Source organism: Hipposideros armiger, unplaced genomic scaffold (assembly GCF_001890085.2).
Source record: "Hipposideros armiger isolate ML-2016 unplaced genomic scaffold, ASM189008v1 scaffold_635, whole genome shotgun sequence".
Classification (NCBI taxonomy): domain Eukaryota; kingdom Metazoa; phylum Chordata; class Mammalia; order Chiroptera; family Hipposideridae; genus Hipposideros; species Hipposideros armiger.
In genome coordinates, this window is record NW_017731985.1 from 522,728 (window position 1) to 541,807 (window position 19,080).

Sequence of the window (19,080 nt, forward strand, 5' to 3'; positions counted from 1 at the left end):
GGCAGTGTCACTGGCCCTCATATGTGGGATCCGAACCGGGGCCCTCTGGCGTCCCAAGCCAGTTCTTAACCATCGCGCCACTCGGCCGGCCCTAATTGTTTCTTTTTTTGTTGTTGAGATCTAGGAATTCACTATGAGTATACTCTAGATATTAATCCCTTATCAGATATGTAATTTACAAATATTTTCTCTCATTCTCTGGGTTACCTTTTACTCAGTTGTTTTGATAAACCAAATTTTAAATTTTTCATGTAGTCTGATTTATCTCTTTTTTTTGTTGTCTGCACTTTTGATGTCATACCCAAGAAATCACTGCCAAATCCAATGTCATGAAGCTTTCGTCCTATATTTTCTTCTAGGATTTTATAGTTTTAGGTCTTACATTTAAGTCTTCGATCTATTTTGACTTAATTTTTGTGTTAGGTAAGGGTCCAACATTATTTCTGTGCATTTGGATACCCAGTTTACCCACCACCATTTGTTGAAGTCTGTCCTTTCCTCCATAAAATGGTCTTGGCACCCTTGTCAAAAATCACTTGACCAAGTATAAGAGGATTTTATTCCTGGACTCTCTATTTTTAGTTTATATATCTGTCTGTATGCCAGTACTGTTTTGAGTACTATAGCTTTGTACTAAGTTTTGAAATCAGGATGTGTGAGTCCACCCTCTGTTCTTTTTCAAAATTGTTTTGGCTATTTGGGGTCCCTTGAGATTCCATGACTTTTAGAATGGATTTTTTACTTCTGGAAAAAAAAAAAGCCACTGAGATTTTGTTAGGAATTGCATTAAATCTGTAGATTGTTTTGGAGAGTACTAACATGTTAATATTGTTCCAATTCATGAACACGGGATGTCTTTCCATTTGTGTCTTTATTGTTTTGTAGTTTTGTGTACATGTCTTTTGCCTCCTGGTTATTTATTCCTAAATATTTTAGACTTTTTGATGCTATTATAAATGGAATTGCTTTCCTAATTTCCTTTTCAATGTTGGTGAATAGCAATGTAACTGATTTTTGTATCCTGCTACTTTACTAAATTCATCTATTAGTTCTAACAGTTTTTTTCTTTGGTTTTTGGTGGAATCTTTAGAGCTTTCTACATATATGAACATATTATCTGCAAACAGTTACCATTTCACTTCTTCCTTTCCAATTCAGATGTCTTTTGTCTTCCTTGCCTAATTGCCCTGGCTAGAATTTCCAGTATTATGTTGAATAGCAGTGGTGAAAGCATACATCCTTGCCTTGTTCCTGATCTTAGAGGAAAAACTTTCCATTTTTCACTATTGAGTATGATGTTCATTGCTGTTTTTTCATATATGGCTGTTATTTTGTTGAAGTAGTTGCCTTGTATTCCAGTTTGTTGAGCTTCTTTATCATGAAAGGGTGTTGAATTTTGCCAAATGCCTTTCTGCATCAATTGAGATGATCTTGTGGGTTTTTCTCTTTATTGTTAATGTGGTGTATTACATTAACCAATTTTCATATGTTGAACCATCCTTGCATTCCAGGAATAAATCCCACTTGGTCATGGCATGCTATCTAATATGCTGATGAATTTGGTTTGCTAGTATTTTGTTGGGGAATTATGCATCACTATTTATAAAAGATATTGCTTTGTAGATTTTTCTAGTTTGGCTTTGGACTCAGGGTTATGCTGGCCCCAGAGAATGAATTAGGAAGCATTACATCCTCTTCAATTGTTTTGGAAAAGTTTGAGGATTGATATTAGTTCTTTAAATGTTTGGTAGAATTCACCACTGAAGCCATAAAGAGAGCCAACTGTGCTCTCTTTAACCAACGGCCCATCTCCCTTTAGATTGCAAATCAAACAAGGCCCCCGTACAGCTCCTTGGGGCAAAAGCTCAGAAACATACAGGGAAAGCCAATACCACAAATGCTATAAACATTTCATTTTATTTATTCTTTTTTTAAGAAAGTAGCTTCAGAAAAGAGGAAAATAATCTAGATCATTTATTTATATATATATGTATATATATATATCTTTTTTTTTTTTTTTAATAAAAACCTTTACATAGTCTTCATGCATAAAGACCCAAGAGTGGCTATGTTGTCTGTGACTGCCTTAACACCAGCTGTCTCAGGCTGTTACCTGGGCTCCCCATAGCTGGCAGTTTAGCGAAGGCCCTCTGCTTCCCCTGAAGCCAAGATCCTTGCCTGCCTCAGTGATGGTTTTACCTTCTGGAATTGTAGATGGAGGATGGTGAATGCTTAGGACTAGAATGGAAGGGACAGGGAGGGCTACCCAACCCTAGAATGGAAGGGACAGGGAGGGCTACCCAACCTGCCATGTTTTATCCAAACTCTTCAGGCAAATCCAGATAGGAGGCCTAGCAAGATGACTGAAAACCAGGGACCAAACGGAGTTCTGGGACCTTCCCAGAAACATGGGATCTGTGATCAAGGGCTCCTGCACATGGCAGTAGGGAAGCTTTGGTGTTAATGGAACGTTTAAAGCAGGAACAAATAAAACTTGAAGACCCACCTCTCCATGGCCGGCATGTACCTATAGCCACCAGAGAGATCCTGTTCTGCTTCCTCACTCAGTCCAGCCCTCTTTTGATTCGAAAACTCAGTGTTATCAATATACTTAAAAGATAGATTCTCCTTCCTCCTATGGATAGTTCATCTGTTAAGGAAGGACAGTCCTAGACCAACATGTTTGTACCATCACCTGTCCCACTCCTAAAGAGTCCTAGTATAAAAGGACTGGGGCAGGAATAGGACAGTAGTTGTTGGCATGGAGGGTCACAAGATCCAGAATGGATGAGGGTGGAAAACGATTCCCTGGTTCTTTGGGGGGGGGGGGGGCGGCGATTCTGCCAAAGGTGCTTTATTGACCATTAAAAATAAAAAAGAATGTTGTCAGGATGGTAAAAAGAGACTTGGCTCCTTTTTGGGGTTCCAAAAGCCCTTATGCTTTGTTCTGTATTAAGGAAAGCCCTGAACAACTGGAGGATGTTGCTTGGGGCAGCAGGAAGGGAGGATGGATTCCACAGACAACCCAGAGGATGGCAAATAGGGTCAACTCAATGCAGGGGACCTCTGTGTGGTGAGTGTGAATGAGCATGTGAGTGTGATGGAAGAAGCCTGGGGCTTACTGGCTCCCAACAGTCAGTTCTTGAAGGTAGGACTGTGTGAGGCTGCGCAGTTCTTCCAAGGCATAATCCTCAGGCATTGGGAGCCGGCCAATGTGGGGAGCCAATAGGCGCAGAGGGACTCGCTGAGGGTCTGGTGTTGAGTCAGAGGTTGCATCCGGGGCATGCTGAAGGCTCAGTACCACACGCAGCAGGTTGGCTACACGTTTGGCCATGTCTGCAGAGAAAAATGGAGTACCACAGATGAAAAGTGGGGAAACGTGGGTACCGGGGTGGGGTGGGGTGGGATGTGTGTGTAATAATCATAAAGACAGGAAGCAAGCAGGCAGGAAGTGGGAAGAGGCTAGAGGCTTACCTGACTGAGCCAGGCGATCCTTGGCATTGTAACACTGGATCTGCTCTATCCGGTTGCACAGTGAAGTCACTTTGGTATGTAACCGCTCCAGCTCATAACCTGAGCAATCCACCTATAAAGAAGCAGATAAACTAATTAGGCCAACAGGAGCTCCCATCACCACAATCTTACTCATAGACTGACTATGCAAAACTTTGAAACAATGGTAAGGTGAGCGAAGGGAACCCAAGAAGCTGGCTGGCAGTACCATGTTATCACCATCCTCCCTCATTGCTGAGGGCAAGGTACACCTTAGCAGTAATACACAACAACTCAGAAATGTCTATTGTACATACTGCTTGGTAATAAACACAAGAAAGTGTTTTTAAATTTTGATACAGCTACAAAAATCACTACATCAAATGAGCCTTATCAAAAATGTCCCTCCTGTACTGACAGTGCTGTCTCTAGAGCCCGTGAGTTTTTCTTCTTCTTCTTTTTTTTTTTTAGCTGAGCCATCCTGCCACCTGTTGGCAGCTCAGCTTGGGCCAGGAATCGAACCGCTGTTCAGCGAGCTCTTAACCAACTGAGCCGTTCAGCCGGCCCACTGTGAGTTTTTCAAGTCGTTGCTGAGGCCATTTGAGGTCTCTGTGGCTTTAGGGCCAGGGAAAAGGAAAACTAGGCAGTGATTTAAGAATTTGGGTACCTGTTGTATATGGTGGAGCATTTCAAAGACCTGAATATAATCCAGGTAAACAAGGCCTGATGTTTCCCAGTCCTGGATTAGGCCGCTGCGCTCCGGAGGTGCCAGGTCTTCCAAGAACCCCTTCAGGTAGTCATAGTTCTCATTAATGATGGCATCTGAAGAACAAAATATTGAGCACTGTGTCTACACAAGTATATGGTTCCCAAAAATACAGAGGAGGGACATGACAGAAATCCAAGACAGGAAGAAAGGGGAAATAACGTTGGGTCAGACTTGAGAGTTTCAAGTAGGTATTTTGAAATTCTCTAAAAAAAAAAAAAAAAAAGTGAAGAATTTCTGGCTTTGGTTTCCCAAACAGATATTTTTGGTGTTGCTGAATAAAACTCCCTAAATAAACAAAGAGCTTAATATAATTAGTATATATAAAGAGTGTTCCTGACAAATGATAACAACATGGCTGTTTACCCCTGCTCTGCTAGCCCCTCATCCTGGCCAAGCCTCTTCTGCATGAGAGCTTTCAAAGTGTGATCTGGTTCACTCTGATTTATATCTGCTATGTCCCGTACTGAGCATCAACTCTGGCCTGACTCATCATGAGGTTCAGAGGTTGGAAGAATGTGGGGTGATTCCAGGAGACAAAGGCACTAGCATGAAGCACTCACCAGAAGCTAAGTGCCGGATGACGAGTTTGTGGCAGCGGTTCCAGTGACCAGCTTTAAATAAATAGAGGGCCTCCAGGTGCTTGTCGGATTCCATGTGTGCTCGCACTGCTTTGGCCTCATGAATCCATTCGGCAGGCACACAAAGCTTCTGGGTCAGGAAAGTCTCCTTAGCCCAAGATTCAGGGGTCTCCAATAGTTGGCAGTGCCGGGTAAGCAGCTCTCGAACAGCCTTCTCACGCATGCTAAAAGGGAGAGATTCGCTGGAATAAATGTCATCCTCGTTCATGGAGAAGGCTGCCTCAAACAGTTCAGAGTGGCCCCTGGGACAGTCTCTCAAACTGCAGGTTTCAACCTTTAATGGATCAACTCAAACGCCACTAAAAAAGTCAAAGGCCATCATCACACCAGCATTTATTTTTTAAACAAAATAGAATATCAAGTATCCACATACATTATATTTTCATGGCCAAAAAAGTCTGAAAACTAATACTCCAGGGAAGATTGCCACTGCCCAGAAAAGGCTTTCCCTAGCTGGGATCTCTCCTTTATGTCCTTTCTAGTAACAGGAGATCAAGGACTGGGATAGGGGAATTCTATATTCTGCAAAGCAGTGCTCTGCAGTTCATTCCTAACAGTCTCCCTTCCCTGACAACTCTCACATTGTCAGTACAAGTAAGCAAAACAGTTTAAGTCTCTTCCAGGTTCTTGTTTTTTTTCTCAAAACCATCAACCTTCTTAATTCATTTTTTTCTCTACCTCTAGATTTAGGCCAAACATACTCTTTCTGCTCTTGAGGTCCCTTAAAGAGAGACCTTTTCTATCTGGGCAAAAGGACCAGCCATTTTAATTTCAGATCTACACTATTCTCATCTTAGATTCTTTCTAGGTTTTTCAAGAACTCCCAATCTTATCACTACTGCCTCACCACTGTTCCCCGCCCCCTGACCTCCCCGCAACCCCACAAACAGGATCTGCTTCTCTACAGCCAACTCTGAACCATCAGTCATCCAATTAGTCTGCCTTTTACCATGTGAAATAAACTCATAGGAAAAGTCTGGGGTTGTTTTGCTTCCTGGTAAGAGAAAAGGAAAGAGAAATTCCTTAAAGGGAAGGCTGTGTTAGATGCTTTATACTTTTACTTCTTTATACCACAATCACCTTTGAATAGGGATTAACATTATGATTTTACAGATTAAAAAATTGAGGCTTGGCGAGTATTACCCAAAGTCAAATGTGAGTAAGCTTTACCCTAGGTCAAAATGAGTAATGTTGGATTCAGAATTTAGGCAAGTGTGACTACAAAACTCAACTTCTTTCCACACCATACAACATGACAGTGTAGCTTAGTGATTAAGAGCATTAACTCTGGGTGTTTTGAATTGGAAGCCTCCTCTGCCATCTACTAGCTATGTGACTTTGAGCAAAAGTTACTTAATCTTGCTGTGCCTTGGGCTGCTCATTGGTAAAATAATAAAAGTGTCTATCTCACAGGTTCATTATGAGCATTAAATGAGTTAATATATGCAAAGACTTACAAAAAGAAATAAACATATATAAAAGGACTATATAACAAAATACTACATAGATGATTGTTTTTGTTATTATTGCAATGCCGTGCTGCAATTGCTAACAAAAAGACCCCCTCTCCCCCAAAACAAAAAACAAAAACCAACATACACAGCATGAAGGAAAGTCACTTCCCTGGTTCTCTTTCAGGAAAGAGAACCAAAACATTCGTATCTAAGCAAGGCTGTATTGGTGAATACAATACCATCAAACTTGAATGGTGGAGGTGGATAGATGGCAAGGGAAGGGCCAGACAGGGAGAAAGCCAGTAGACAGAGATATAGCAGGGGCCCTCCCTGCTAACCCATTGTACCATTCCACGGATCCACTGAGGCAGCTCAGCCAACACTATTTCTGAATACAGAAGTCCCCTCTTATCTGAGGGAAATAGTTCCAAGACTCCCAGAGGATGGCTGAAACCGTGGATAGTACCGAACTCTATATATACTGTTTTTCCTATACATACATGACTGTGACAAAGTTTAATTTATAAATTAGGCACAGTAAGAGATTAACAATAGCTAGTAATAAAATAGAACACATTTCACAATATACTGTAATAAAAGTTATGTAAATGTGGCCTCCTTCAAAATACCTTAATGTGCTGTACTCGCCGTTTCAACTTAAAAGAAGCACTTTACGGCTTCTCTTTGGCATACCCAAATTGTGACCATCACTACTCTTGTGCTTTGGGGCCATTACTAAGTAAAGTGAGGGTTATTTGAACACAAGCACTGTGATACCATGATAGTCAATCTGGTAGCTGAGACAGCTACTAAGTGGCTAACAGATGGGTAGCACACACAGCGTGCATGCGCTAGACAAAGGGATGATTCTCTACCTGGGCAGGATGGAGTAGGACAGCAAGAGATTTCATTGTGCTAGTCAGAACAGCGTGCAATCTAAAACTTATAAATTGTTTATTTCTGAAATTTTCAATTTAATATTTTCAGATTGTGATTCACCACAGGTAACTGAAACTGCAGAAAATGAAACCACAGATAGAGGGGGATTACTGTAATTCTAAGCATGCCACATTCAAGTGGATCTGAGCCTAACTTAAGGGGGTTTCCCCACCTGGGCATATCTTTCACTTTCCACTAATCATTTCCTATTCCAATTTTACAGGTTCTTTTAATCTTAGCTCTACAAAAATTCACGGGAGATTTTGCAAATCAGAGATCTCTTCTCCCATCTCAGACAACTGAGAGGTCTTATGAGCAACAGATAAATTTGGCACTCAATCAAAGGCAGTCTCACGTCTAACTTGTTGGCATGAATACAGAGACAGTCTAGGCTGCAGATTATCACAAGGCTGGACCCAAAATACATTGTAAACACGTACTTGCTGATTTAAACCCTAAGAGACTGATTCTGTTAGCATTGCCCTGGAGCTCTAGATGTACACAGTGGGTCTGATGAATTCTCACTCACCTTGAATTGTCAATGTGCAGGAGGACAAAGATGGCCCACTCCCAGAGCCCCTCACTTTCCAGTTGGCCAGCATAACTGGCCTGCAGCACACCCTCACACTGCTCTGAGAGATGGGTGTAGTTAAGAGCCCGAAGCACCTCCCACAAGTGCCAGCTTAGACGGTAGTCCAACGGATCCACTGTTACACTTCGAGGCTCTAGCAGCTGGTTGAGATCATAATGTCTGCAAAGGAGAATGTGCTGAGAGTTACCATATCCAGCTAGCCGACCACCTGTACTGAATGTCAACTGTTCTGGCTATAGCTTAGAAGACAAGGCAGGCAGGCCACCGAGAGCAAAAGCATTACAGTCCTCATAGTCTCCCTCTTAGTGTTATATCGATCTACCTCTAGGTTCAGCCAGATTACAGCTCCTACCAAAAAATAAGGGACCTTCCCTTCTGTGGCTGTGTAATCTAATAGGTTTGCCGGTATTTGGCCTATATATTTTACCATCCTCATACAGGGAGTCTCCACAGTTCTCATCCTTCTACTCCCTCATTATAGTGATTACTTTTCTTAACTATTAAAAAAACATAGTTACCTTGGTATCTTTCAGACTGTTCCACTATCTGAAGTTGTTGGAGTGCTAATTCTCCTGTTTATTTGAACAGCTAACTAGTCTTCATGGCCGGTAAGCTATAGTCTACATATAGACTATAGATACAGTACACAGCTTATAATTTTTACCTTTGATTTTATCTACAGTAGGTATTATTCTTTTTATAGAACAGGTACCCTGGATTTTGAAAGTGACCCTATACAGACTTTTGCTTTTTCTTCTGCTGGAAGCCCAGGGATTTCAATGGTCCTGGAGCAGTTTATGTGTTAAGATCCTAGCTTGGAATTCCCAGATCCTAAGAATAGTATAAACTAAGATCCCATACCTGCAAGTTTTAAAGATCCGGGGCTTAGATTATCAACCAATACCTTTTGCCTTTCACCTAAGATCCCAGACATTTTATAACTTCCTAACACCTCCGTGAATGAGTAGTTTTTCTTGACTAGTGCTGTGAAACTGAACTTTGTGCGATGATGGAAATGTTCTAGAGTCTGCCTTAACCAATACGCTAGCCAGTAGTCACATGTGGCTATTAAATACTTGAAAGAAGGCTAGTGGGAATGGGTAATTAAGTTTTAAGTTTTTTAAAATTTAAAGTCATATGTAAACAGTAACTATTATATTGAACAGTGCAATGCTAGGCTATTTTTAAGAGATAGGATATGATTTTTATATAGGGGTTTTAGTCACAGCAATTCTACCTTTCATGAGAATAAAGTTTACTATCTCATGCTAGCTTTGATTTCTCTATTTCTGATAACTTGAGATATTGCTTTCCTCCTGCTTTTTTTTTTAATTATGCCTTTCTGTCATTATAAATTAGTTTGTATTTTCCAGAATTTTATATAAATTGGAATCAACAATAGGTACATTTTTTTGGGGGGAGTGTATTCTTTTGTCTCGCCTCTTTCAGAACTAAGTAAAATTATTTTGTAATTCACTATGTTGTTGCATTTATCAACAGTTCATTCCTTTTTACTGCTGAGCAGTATTCCATTGTATGGATGTACCACAATTTGTTTCTTCTTTCACGTGTTAATGGCAATTTGTAATGGTACAGTTTTGGACCATTAGAAAGAAAGCTGCTATCAACATTTGTATATAGGCATGTTTTCATTCCTCTTGGGTAAATACCTAGGAGTGGAATGGCTGGATCACATGTATGTATGTGTACGTTTAACTTTTTAATCTGCCAAACTGCTTTCCAAAGTGCCAATATTATTTTACATTTTTCATCAGCAGTGTATGAGAACTCCGATTACTCCACATCCATGACAACACTTGGTACAGGTCTTTTTAATTTTTAGCCATTCTAAGGTGGGTAATAGTAACCCATGATGGCTTTAATTTGCACGTTCTTATTGTCTATTGAAGCCAACCATTTTCTCTTGTGCTTATTTGACATTCGGATCTTCTCTGGTGAAGCATCTGTTTAAATATTTTGCCCAATTTTTTAATTGAGTTGTTTTCTAATTATTGAGTTCTGACAATTCTTTATTATGTTTTGAATACAAGTCCTTCACCAGATATATAACTGCAAATACCTTCTCCCAATCTGACTTTTCATTCTTTTAACAAGCTTTCAATGAGCACCAGTTTTTAATTTTGTTGAAGTCCAATTTACCAATTTTTTCTTTTATGGGCTTTGTGTTTGGTGTCTAAGAAATCTTTGTCTAACACACATTTGCAAAGATCTTCTGCTTTGCTTTCTTCCAAAAGATGATTGTTTTAAGTTTGACATTTAGGTTTATGATTCATTTTGAGCTGGATGAATAATAGAGATAAACAATGAAACCAAAAACTGGAAGTAGATAAATCAAGAAAATTACCAATATCAAAAAAGTGACATAACTACAGGTCCTACAACACACATTTAAAAGGATAAAGAAATGTTATGGGCCGGCTGAGTGGCTCAGTTGGTTAAGAGTTGGCTAAAGAGTGCAAGCTCTGAGCAACAGGGCTGCCGGTTCAATTCTCACATGGACCAGTGATGCTGTGCCTGAGCTGAGCTGTTGCTGACCTGCCAACAGGTGGCAGGATGGCTCAGCTAGTGTAACAACAAGATTGCCTGTTCAATGGTGGGCTATGCCCACCCGCAACTAAGACTGAACTCAGCACCTTGAGCTGAGCTGCTGCCCAGATGGCTCAGTGGATAGGGCATGCGCTCTTAACAACAAGGCTGCTGGTTTGACTCCCGCATGGGATGGTGGCTATGCCCACCCAGAACTAAGACTGAGCACAGCACCTTAAACTTAGAGGCCACGAGCTGCCGACGGGCAGCCAGATGGCGACTGGCACCCTTCATAACGAACATTGAATAACAACAATTCGGCTGGTCCCCTTCCCCAATTCCCCAACACTGTTCCCCTCCCCAATTCCCCAATAAAATCTAAAAAATAAAGTTAAATAAATAAATAAAAATAAAGAAATGTTATGAATAATTTTATGCTAATAAATTTGGTGACTTTGGTGAAACAGGCAAATTCCTTAGAAGAAACAAATGATCAAAACTGACTCAAGAATAAATAGAAAACCTCAACAACCCTACATCTATTTTAAAAATTGATTTTGTAGTTTTAAAACTTTAATAAATTGGAGTTTATAGAAATGTTTAAAACTTCTGCTCTTCATATTCTTTGTAAAGAAAATAAAAAATCAAGCACTTATACTGGGAGAAAATAACTGCAAAAGCAGTTATAATAAAGAATTCATATCCAGAATATATAAAGAACTATTACAACACAGTAAGACAACCCTATAAAAAATGAGCAAAAGATTTAAACATACACTTTAGCAAGGAAGAGACTACAGACGGTAAATAAGCACATGAAAATGCTCAACATCATAAAGCATTAGCAAAATGCAAATTAAAATACAATTTTAGTTATATACATTTTACCACAATGAAAATTATTCTATAATTAATATAAATACCTTATATTTAAAAGAAAGTATTTAAAGAATGGAAATGAGATGTAAACTATTAGTTCTGACTTAAGAAAACCCCTCAGTGCCTCTGATATAATGTAAACAGACACTTCTGAGTTTTAATTAATTGATTAGATACAATAATAGCATGTTACTATGTTATTGTAGGATAAACCACTCTTCATTTCTTACTGAAACACACACACACACACACACACACACACACACACACACACACACACACACACACACACACACACTATATGAGATATCATTATATGCCCATAAAAATGGTGAAATTTTTAAAACTGACAATACCAAAATATGAAAGGGTATGGAGCAACTAAAGATTTTGGTGGGAATGTAAAATGATACAAGCACTTCTGGATATAAATGAGCACTTTTTGATGTAAATGTTCATAGCAACTTTATTCATAATAGCCCAAAACAAGAAAACCTAACTGTCACACCAACAAATAAAATTAGGCAATAAAAAACTTCTGGATCTACATCATTAACATGAATATATCTCAAAATCATTATACTGAGTGAAAGAAGCCAGGCACAAAAGATAACATACAGAATGATTCCAATTATATAAAATTCTACAATAGAACAGCAAAACTAATCTATAGTAATTAAAAGTCAGTCAGCAGCTGTCTGGGGTGGAAACTGATTGCAAAGGGAACTCTTTGGAAGTAATGTAAATGTTATCTTGATTGTGATGGTAGTTACATTACATTAAAACCTATCAAATTATACACTTTATTGTATGTAAATTGTATCTCATTAAAATTAATTAAAATTTCGATTACTAAGTCTAGTTCCAGTGCTCTTTGTACTCAATTACTATAGGTTATATTTTGGTAATTTATACAGACTAATGGCAATTTGGCCATGAACGAAAGGGAAAGGACTCCCTAGGGCTCAAAGTGACTATATGCATGGCTCTGATTTACCTGTCACTGTAGAGTTTTAGAAGGTGAAAGCAGACGTCTTGAAGTGGTCTCTGTGAGTCTTGCTCCTCCTCTACCACACAGCCAGAGCCCTCCAGGTATGAAGGGAGTGGGGAGCAGGCATATCTGTCACCCTCAGAGGTATTCTGAAGTTAAGAATTTGATAAAACAATACATCAGCTGCTAGTGTGTTTCACAGAGACTATGTCTCCATTACTCAGATATGTGTATTAACAATGATGTGACACCTTCTAAAGGAATGTGTCAAAGATCTTAAACTTATTTTGATCAGCGACATATTCCACTTGTCTTCAAGGGACTGGCAAAGACTACAGATAGCTCTCAATAATCTCAACACCTTTCTTGCCACAATTCTTATTACACTCAGTTTCTTCAGTGTTCTCTTTTTCCTGATAAACAATATCAGAGACAATAAAAATAGACAGTAAGAAAAGAATTGAAGAGGGCCGGCCAAGTGGCTCAGTTGATTAAGAGCTTGCTCAAGAATGCGAGCTCTGAGCAACAGGGTTGCCGGTTCGATTTCCACATGGGCCAGTGAGCTGCGCCTGAGCTGAGCTGCCAACAGGTGGCAGGATGGATCAGCTGGTGAGAGCATGTGCTCCTAACAACAAGGTTGCCTATTCAAGATGGTGGGCTGCGCCTGCAACTAAGACTGAATTTGGCATCTTGAGCTAAGCTGCTGCCTGGGTGGCTCAGTGGATAGAGCGTGCAGTCTTACCAATGAGTCTGCTGGCTCGACTCCTGCATGGGATGGTGGTTACGCCCACCCGCAACTAAATGAACAGGGCACCTTGAGCTGAGTGGCCCGACTGGACTTGGAGCTGAGTTTGCTGCGCCCTCCACAACTAAGAATGAAAGACAACAACTAGGCTGTTCCCCTTCCCCAATTCCTCAATAAAATCTTTTTTAAAAAAAATTTAAAGAAATGATAACATTAAAAACAGTAGTAATATGGGGCCCGCCGAGTGGCTCAGTTGGTTAAGAGTGCGAGCTCTGATGAACAGGGTCACTGGTTCGATTCCCACATGGGCCAGTGAGCTGCGCTGCCAACAGGTGGCAGAATGGCACATTGGTTAGAGCATGCCCTCTTAGCAGCAAGGTTTCCGGTTCGACTCCTGCATGGGATGGTGGGCTATGCCCACCTACAACTAAGATTGAACATGGCACCTTGAGCTGAGTGGCTGTGAGCTGCCGACGGGCAACTGGGTGGCGACTGGACTTGGAGCTGAGCTAGCTGCACCCTACACAACTAAGATTGAAGAACAACAACTTGGCTGTTCCCCTTTCCCAATTCCCCAATAAAATCTTAAAAAAAAAAAACCCAGAACAGTAATAATACCTCAACACTAACAAGCAATATGAAATGTGGTATTTATAGGCAAATCGCAGACCTAATTTGGGGCTATACCAAACTGCAAGTCAGACAGTATCTCAGGGAATTCCCAAAAGATTAGATATCATTAGGAATGAAGAAAACCCTCTAATTTTGGGGCAGAAAAACAGCAGTAAGAAAGTCAGCTGTGGAAATTAATCATATTAAATAAAACAGAAGCAGATGCTTGAAAAAGTTTAAGGGTAGCCCTGTCCAGAGGGCAGAAGAAAAGGAAAATGTTTCCCATCGGATTTCCTGGGTTCATTTTAATTTTATGGTACTTTCAAAACAAGCAGTTAGGACAAAGTATTATGAAATGAGACTTGATGTTTTTTTCCCTGCAGTACTTTTCTGGCAAAAACAGAGCTACTATAAGACTCTTGCTTGGCTCTACTGGACACATATACCTGAAATGCTTCTTCATACATGCTGAGTGCCCTGGAAATGGAGGCTGTTGGTGGTAGCAAATACCAAAGATGGACAGCCAGAGAGCGTTTCCAGTCCAACTGGGAGCACACATTGATTTGCTTCTGCTCTGAGAGCTGCCATACCTGCAGGAGACATAATCACCATCACAGCTAAACAGTATGTTATCTTGTTACTGCCCAGGTATGCAAATTATTCACTTACTCAAGTAACATTTTAAATGATCTAGTAGCAGTGTTAATGATCCAGATAGAAAATACAGTCCCTGGTGGCAGGTGATAGGAATCACTGCTCTGAGAAGAGATGAGAATCACTGGGAACAAAGAAGTCTCTTTATTGCCCACAGTAGCCAATTTATAAAACTTTAAGATGTGAATAAATTCTGACCAACTTTTTCATTTTTGGAAATTGACTTCAAGATGGTAGCAATAGAGGCTGGCTTAAAATAATTATGGCATATTACTCATCAAATGAAACAGAAGTGTCCATTAAAAAGATGAAGCTGCATTACATGAAAAAATATCCATATAGGGCCGGCCGAGTGGTGCGTTGGTTAAGAGCTGGCTTGGGATGCCAGAGGGCCCCAGTTCGGATCCCACATATGAGGGCCAGTGACATTGCCCTCCACAGCTAAGATGCTGAACAACAGCTCAACCTGGAGCTGGGCTGCCGTGAGTCGCCGGCGACGGCGTAGGCTACAGCCCCTGTGGCAGTGGGTTGCCATGGGCTACCGTATATAGCCAGCAGCCAGCGTGAGCAGCCAGCAGCCGCAGTGAGCAGCCGTCCAGAAGCCGGTGACTGATCTGCCTCGCCCGGGAAGAGCGCAATGATGGTGCCAAATTGGGCCAGTGAAGCGACGTCCTCCACAACTAGACTAAAGAACAAAAAGGATAGCAACTTGTCTGTTCCCCTTCCCCCAATTCCCCAATTAAAAAAAAAAAAATCCATATAAAGTTAAAAAAAGTTGCAGAATTGCTATGTATGATTTTATTTGAATATACATATATGTAAATATGTATACACGTATGTTGATATAAACTTAAATACATGTAGAAAAACAGAATTATTTACATTGTTTGTTACTATGATATGGGGTATGGTGAATATTAACATTTTTATTTCTATATGACTCGGTTTTTTGTTGTGTTTTTTTACAATGTATATGTACCTATACAATCTGAAAATACTTCCATTAAAAGTAAGTTGCTTCCAAGAAGTAGCCAAAAAAAAAACAAGTAAGTTGCTTAGTTATGTGTGAGTGTACAATTTACAAAGATAGCTCTTTGCTTTAACCTCAAGCAAATTTGAATTTATGAGAAAATTTACATAAGTTTATGAGAAAAGAGGAAAATACCGGTTTGCCAGCCAACAGAGCAAAAATGCGCAGTCTCTCGTCCTGGATGAAGCAGTCGGCCTGGAGCTGATGCCAATCCACCAGCTGCATGGTAAGCAGCTCCCGGACCGACTGGCTACCCACCAACTGGGATAAAAGAAGGGCAAGACGATGATCACCTACAAGAAAAACAGAAGTTCTCTAGTGATACTGAGGATTTACACACTTGGGGAAACACTTGGGGGCATCACTTTATTTCTTCTAGCCCTCAGAACAGAGACCTTAACACCTGTGACTGCTTTCTGCAGTGGTTCCAAAACATTGATCAAAAACTTGCCTTTTTCTCCTTGGGTAGAAAATCTTCAAAGTAGTCTAACCTAAATTGCATATGGACTTATAGTAGACAGTTCAGTGACAAATCTATTACTTCTGTAACCCTACACAAGGCACTTCATCTATAAAATGTAGGAAAATACCATGATTCAAAGCTTTATAGTGAAAACTGAGATGGCATAATTGAAAACCTGCCCAACTAGAATGTACTATATAATGACACTGAGAAACAGCAAGCTCAAACCTAAAGGAAAAACATATATATATAAAATGATACAAAGGGCTGGGGAAATAAAAAGAGTATAATCAACCAGAATATGAGGGAATAGAAATTCCAGTTTATGAAAATTTCCAGTTAAACTGTGAGTTAAGAGAAAAATCCTTTGTCTCAGCCCTTAAGACAAACCTTCTAAAAGTCAATAGTCCTTTTCCTTTCATTTTTGTATATGAGTCAGTGCTACCTGACTATATAAAGTACTGTTCTGCCAGAAACTAAGGTTCTCATCTCAAAGAGTTTCCTTCACAAACTGGAGAGGCCTGGAAGAAAGAAATCATGCATCAGGAACACATCTAGAAATGTGCTGCTAGGCTAAGGTGTCTCATGATTGTATATAGGTAACCAAGCATGACTGGAGTATGATTCGTGCAGTAAGTGATGCAGCCTAGTTGACCATGAGTTGCTAGTATTCTAGGTGAATAATAATAAAGGAAAAAAGAAAAGATTATTTCTGTGTATCTATAGGACTCCAAAGAGGGGGTTTATAACCCAACAAATATAAATACCCTGTTCAGTAAAGATGGTCAAGTTCAGAGAAGAGATTGGAATGTCATATCTTGATACAATCATTTATTAATAAGATAATTTCTCTTTGATCACACAATCCACCAATCAGCATCTTCCAAACCTTGCCTTTTCACATAGATTTTCCCATTGATGAGACCCTATACTGGGTTGTCGGAAAAGTCATAATGTATTTTTTCTGTTTTTCTTTGCAAAAATGCGTCATGACTTTTCCGACAACCCAATATTTGCGCAAATGAAAGGATTCTAGGGTACTTTCTGAAGTGGATTTTAGTGTGTGATATAAGGACTAAATTCATCTTTTACATATGAATATCCAACTATCCCAGCATTATTTGTTGAAAAGTCTACCCTTCCCATATTTAAGTTGTTTTGGCACCTTTGTCAAAAATAACTGACCATGAGTGAAAGGGTTTTATATTTAGATTCTCATTTCTGTTCAACTGATCATTATGTTCATCCTATGTCAGTACCACATCGTCTTGACTGCTGTAGCTTTATAGAAAATTTGAAATCAGAAAGTGCTGAGTCCCCTGACTTCATTCACTTACAACGCTGTTTAAATTTTTAACATTTCCATAAGGATCAGGACCTGCAAAAATGCCAGATGGAGATTTTGATGCAGATTGTGTTGAAAGTATAGATTAATTTGGGGAGAACAGACATTTTAACAATACTGAAGTTTCTCGTCCATTAGTGGTTCTCGACCTGGGTGATTTTTCCCCTAGGGAACATTTGGCAATGTTTGAAGATATTTTTGGTTGTCACAACTAGAGGGGAGAGAACTCTCTTGGGTAGAGGGCAGAGATGCTGCTAAATAGCCTACAATGTCAGGCTAGCCTCCACAACAAAGAATTACCAGCCAAAAATGCCAGTGGTGCTGAAGTTGAGATGTATTCCATGAACATTGGACTTTCTCTTCATTTATTCAGATCTTTTATTTTTCCAGCAATGTTGTATAATTTTCAGTGTACAAGTCTTAGACTTTTGTTACATTTATTCCTTAAGTATTTTATTCTTTCTGATGCTACTGGAATTTTAAAATTTTCATTTTTGGATGGTTTGTCACTAACACATAGAAATATAATTGAATTTTGTATTTTGATCTTGAATCCTGAGACCTTGCTGAACTAGTTCACTAGTCCCACTACTTTTTCTGTGGATTCAATAGGACTGTCTCCATACAGAAGAATCATGCCACCTGTGAATAATACAGACAGTTCTAACTTTTTTTTTTTTTTTTAGCTGAGCCATCCTGCCACCTGTTGGCAGCTCTGCGGCAGCTCAGCTCAGGCTGGGAATCGAACTGCTGTTCCTCAGAGCTCAAACTCTTGAGTAAGCTCTTAACCAACTTAGCCACTCGGCCGGCCCCTAACTCTTTTTAATCTGTATAACTTTTGCTTATTTTTCTTGTCTGAATACACTGGCTACAATATTCATTACAATACTGTACAGAAATAGCATTCCCAATCTTAGGGTGAAATCATTTAGTCTTTCAACATTAAGTATGATGTTAGCTATAGGTATTTTGTAGAGTCACTTTGATATCAGGGTAATAATGTCATCATAAGATGTATTAGAAAGTACTTCCTCCTCTATTTTCTAGAAGAGCTGTAGAAGATTGGTATTCATTCATCTTTCATTCAATCAGTCACAAGACATCTGAGCCTGCGCTTTTCTGAGTGAAAATTTTAAATTACGAATTCAACTTCTTTACTTGTATGGCTCTATTTAGATTTCCTACTACTTCTTGAGTCAGTTTTGGTAATTTATATCCTCCTAGGAATAAATTCCTAAATTTGTCAATCCTATCTAAGTTGTTGAATTTGTTGACACAATTTCTCATAATATTCCCTTTTCTGTAGGGTTAAGAGCAATGTTCACTCTTTTACTCCTGTTTTTTGTGTCTTTCCTTTTTTTCATGATCAGTGTAAAGATCTGTAGACTTTCTTGATCTTTTCAAAGAACTAACTTTTTGTTTTATTGATTTCTCTATTGTTTTTGTTTTCATTTCCATTGATATATTGTAATCTTACTATTTCCTCCCTTCTTCTACCCTTCAGTTTTAGTTTGCTCTTTTGATAGTTTCTTCAGGTAAAAGCTTAGGTTATTGATTTGAGGTGTTTCTTCTTGTTGGGTAGTTATCAGGTAACATTGGTTGATAGTGTTAAAGTATTCTATATTCTTGATTTTCTTTCTGGTTGTTCTATCAATATTGAAAGTGGAGGTAGTGAAGCAAAAGTTTTTAGTAAGCTGAAAGGTAGTGAGTGTCTTGCCAAAGGTTTAACCTTACAGTAAGAAAAAGAAAAGGGGGGGGGGAAACATAGTTTGTGAATGAATAAATCTAAGGACCTGACTTCTGGCATTCCTTAAGATTCTCTTTTGCTACATGTATGTGTGCTGATGAGCATAACTTTATCACTTTAATGATTCATAGACTTTATAGCAGGTCAATCTTGAAGACAAGTGCTCACTGTACAAATAAAGAC

At 39.3% G+C, this 19,080-nt stretch overlaps 1 protein-coding gene across 4 annotated transcripts in view; it reads right to left on the minus strand.

Moving 5' to 3' along the window:
- Nucleotides 1-2,833: 2,833 nt before the first annotated feature.
- Nucleotides 2,834-19,080, minus strand: part of NUP98 (nucleoporin 98 and 96 precursor) — a 104,063-nt gene continuing 87,816 nt past the window's right edge. For all 4 annotated transcript variants that reach the window (XM_019625617.1, XM_019625616.1, XM_019625618.1 and 1 more), the window contains 8 exons: nt 15,478-15,635; nt 14,105-14,248; nt 12,308-12,450; nt 7,822-8,043; nt 4,822-5,063; nt 4,160-4,314; nt 3,475-3,586; nt 2,834-3,336 (listed from right to left, as the gene is read on the minus strand). In XM_019625617.1, coding sequence (XP_019481162.1) covers nt 3,119-3,336; nt 3,475-3,586; nt 4,160-4,314; nt 4,822-5,063; nt 7,822-8,043; nt 12,308-12,450; nt 14,105-14,248; nt 15,478-15,635 — 1,394 coding nt within the window. In that variant the 3' untranslated portion in view covers nt 2,834-3,118. The remainder of the gene's footprint in view (nt 3,337-3,474; nt 3,587-4,159; nt 4,315-4,821; nt 5,064-7,821; nt 8,044-12,307; nt 12,451-14,104; nt 14,249-15,477; nt 15,636-19,080) is intronic.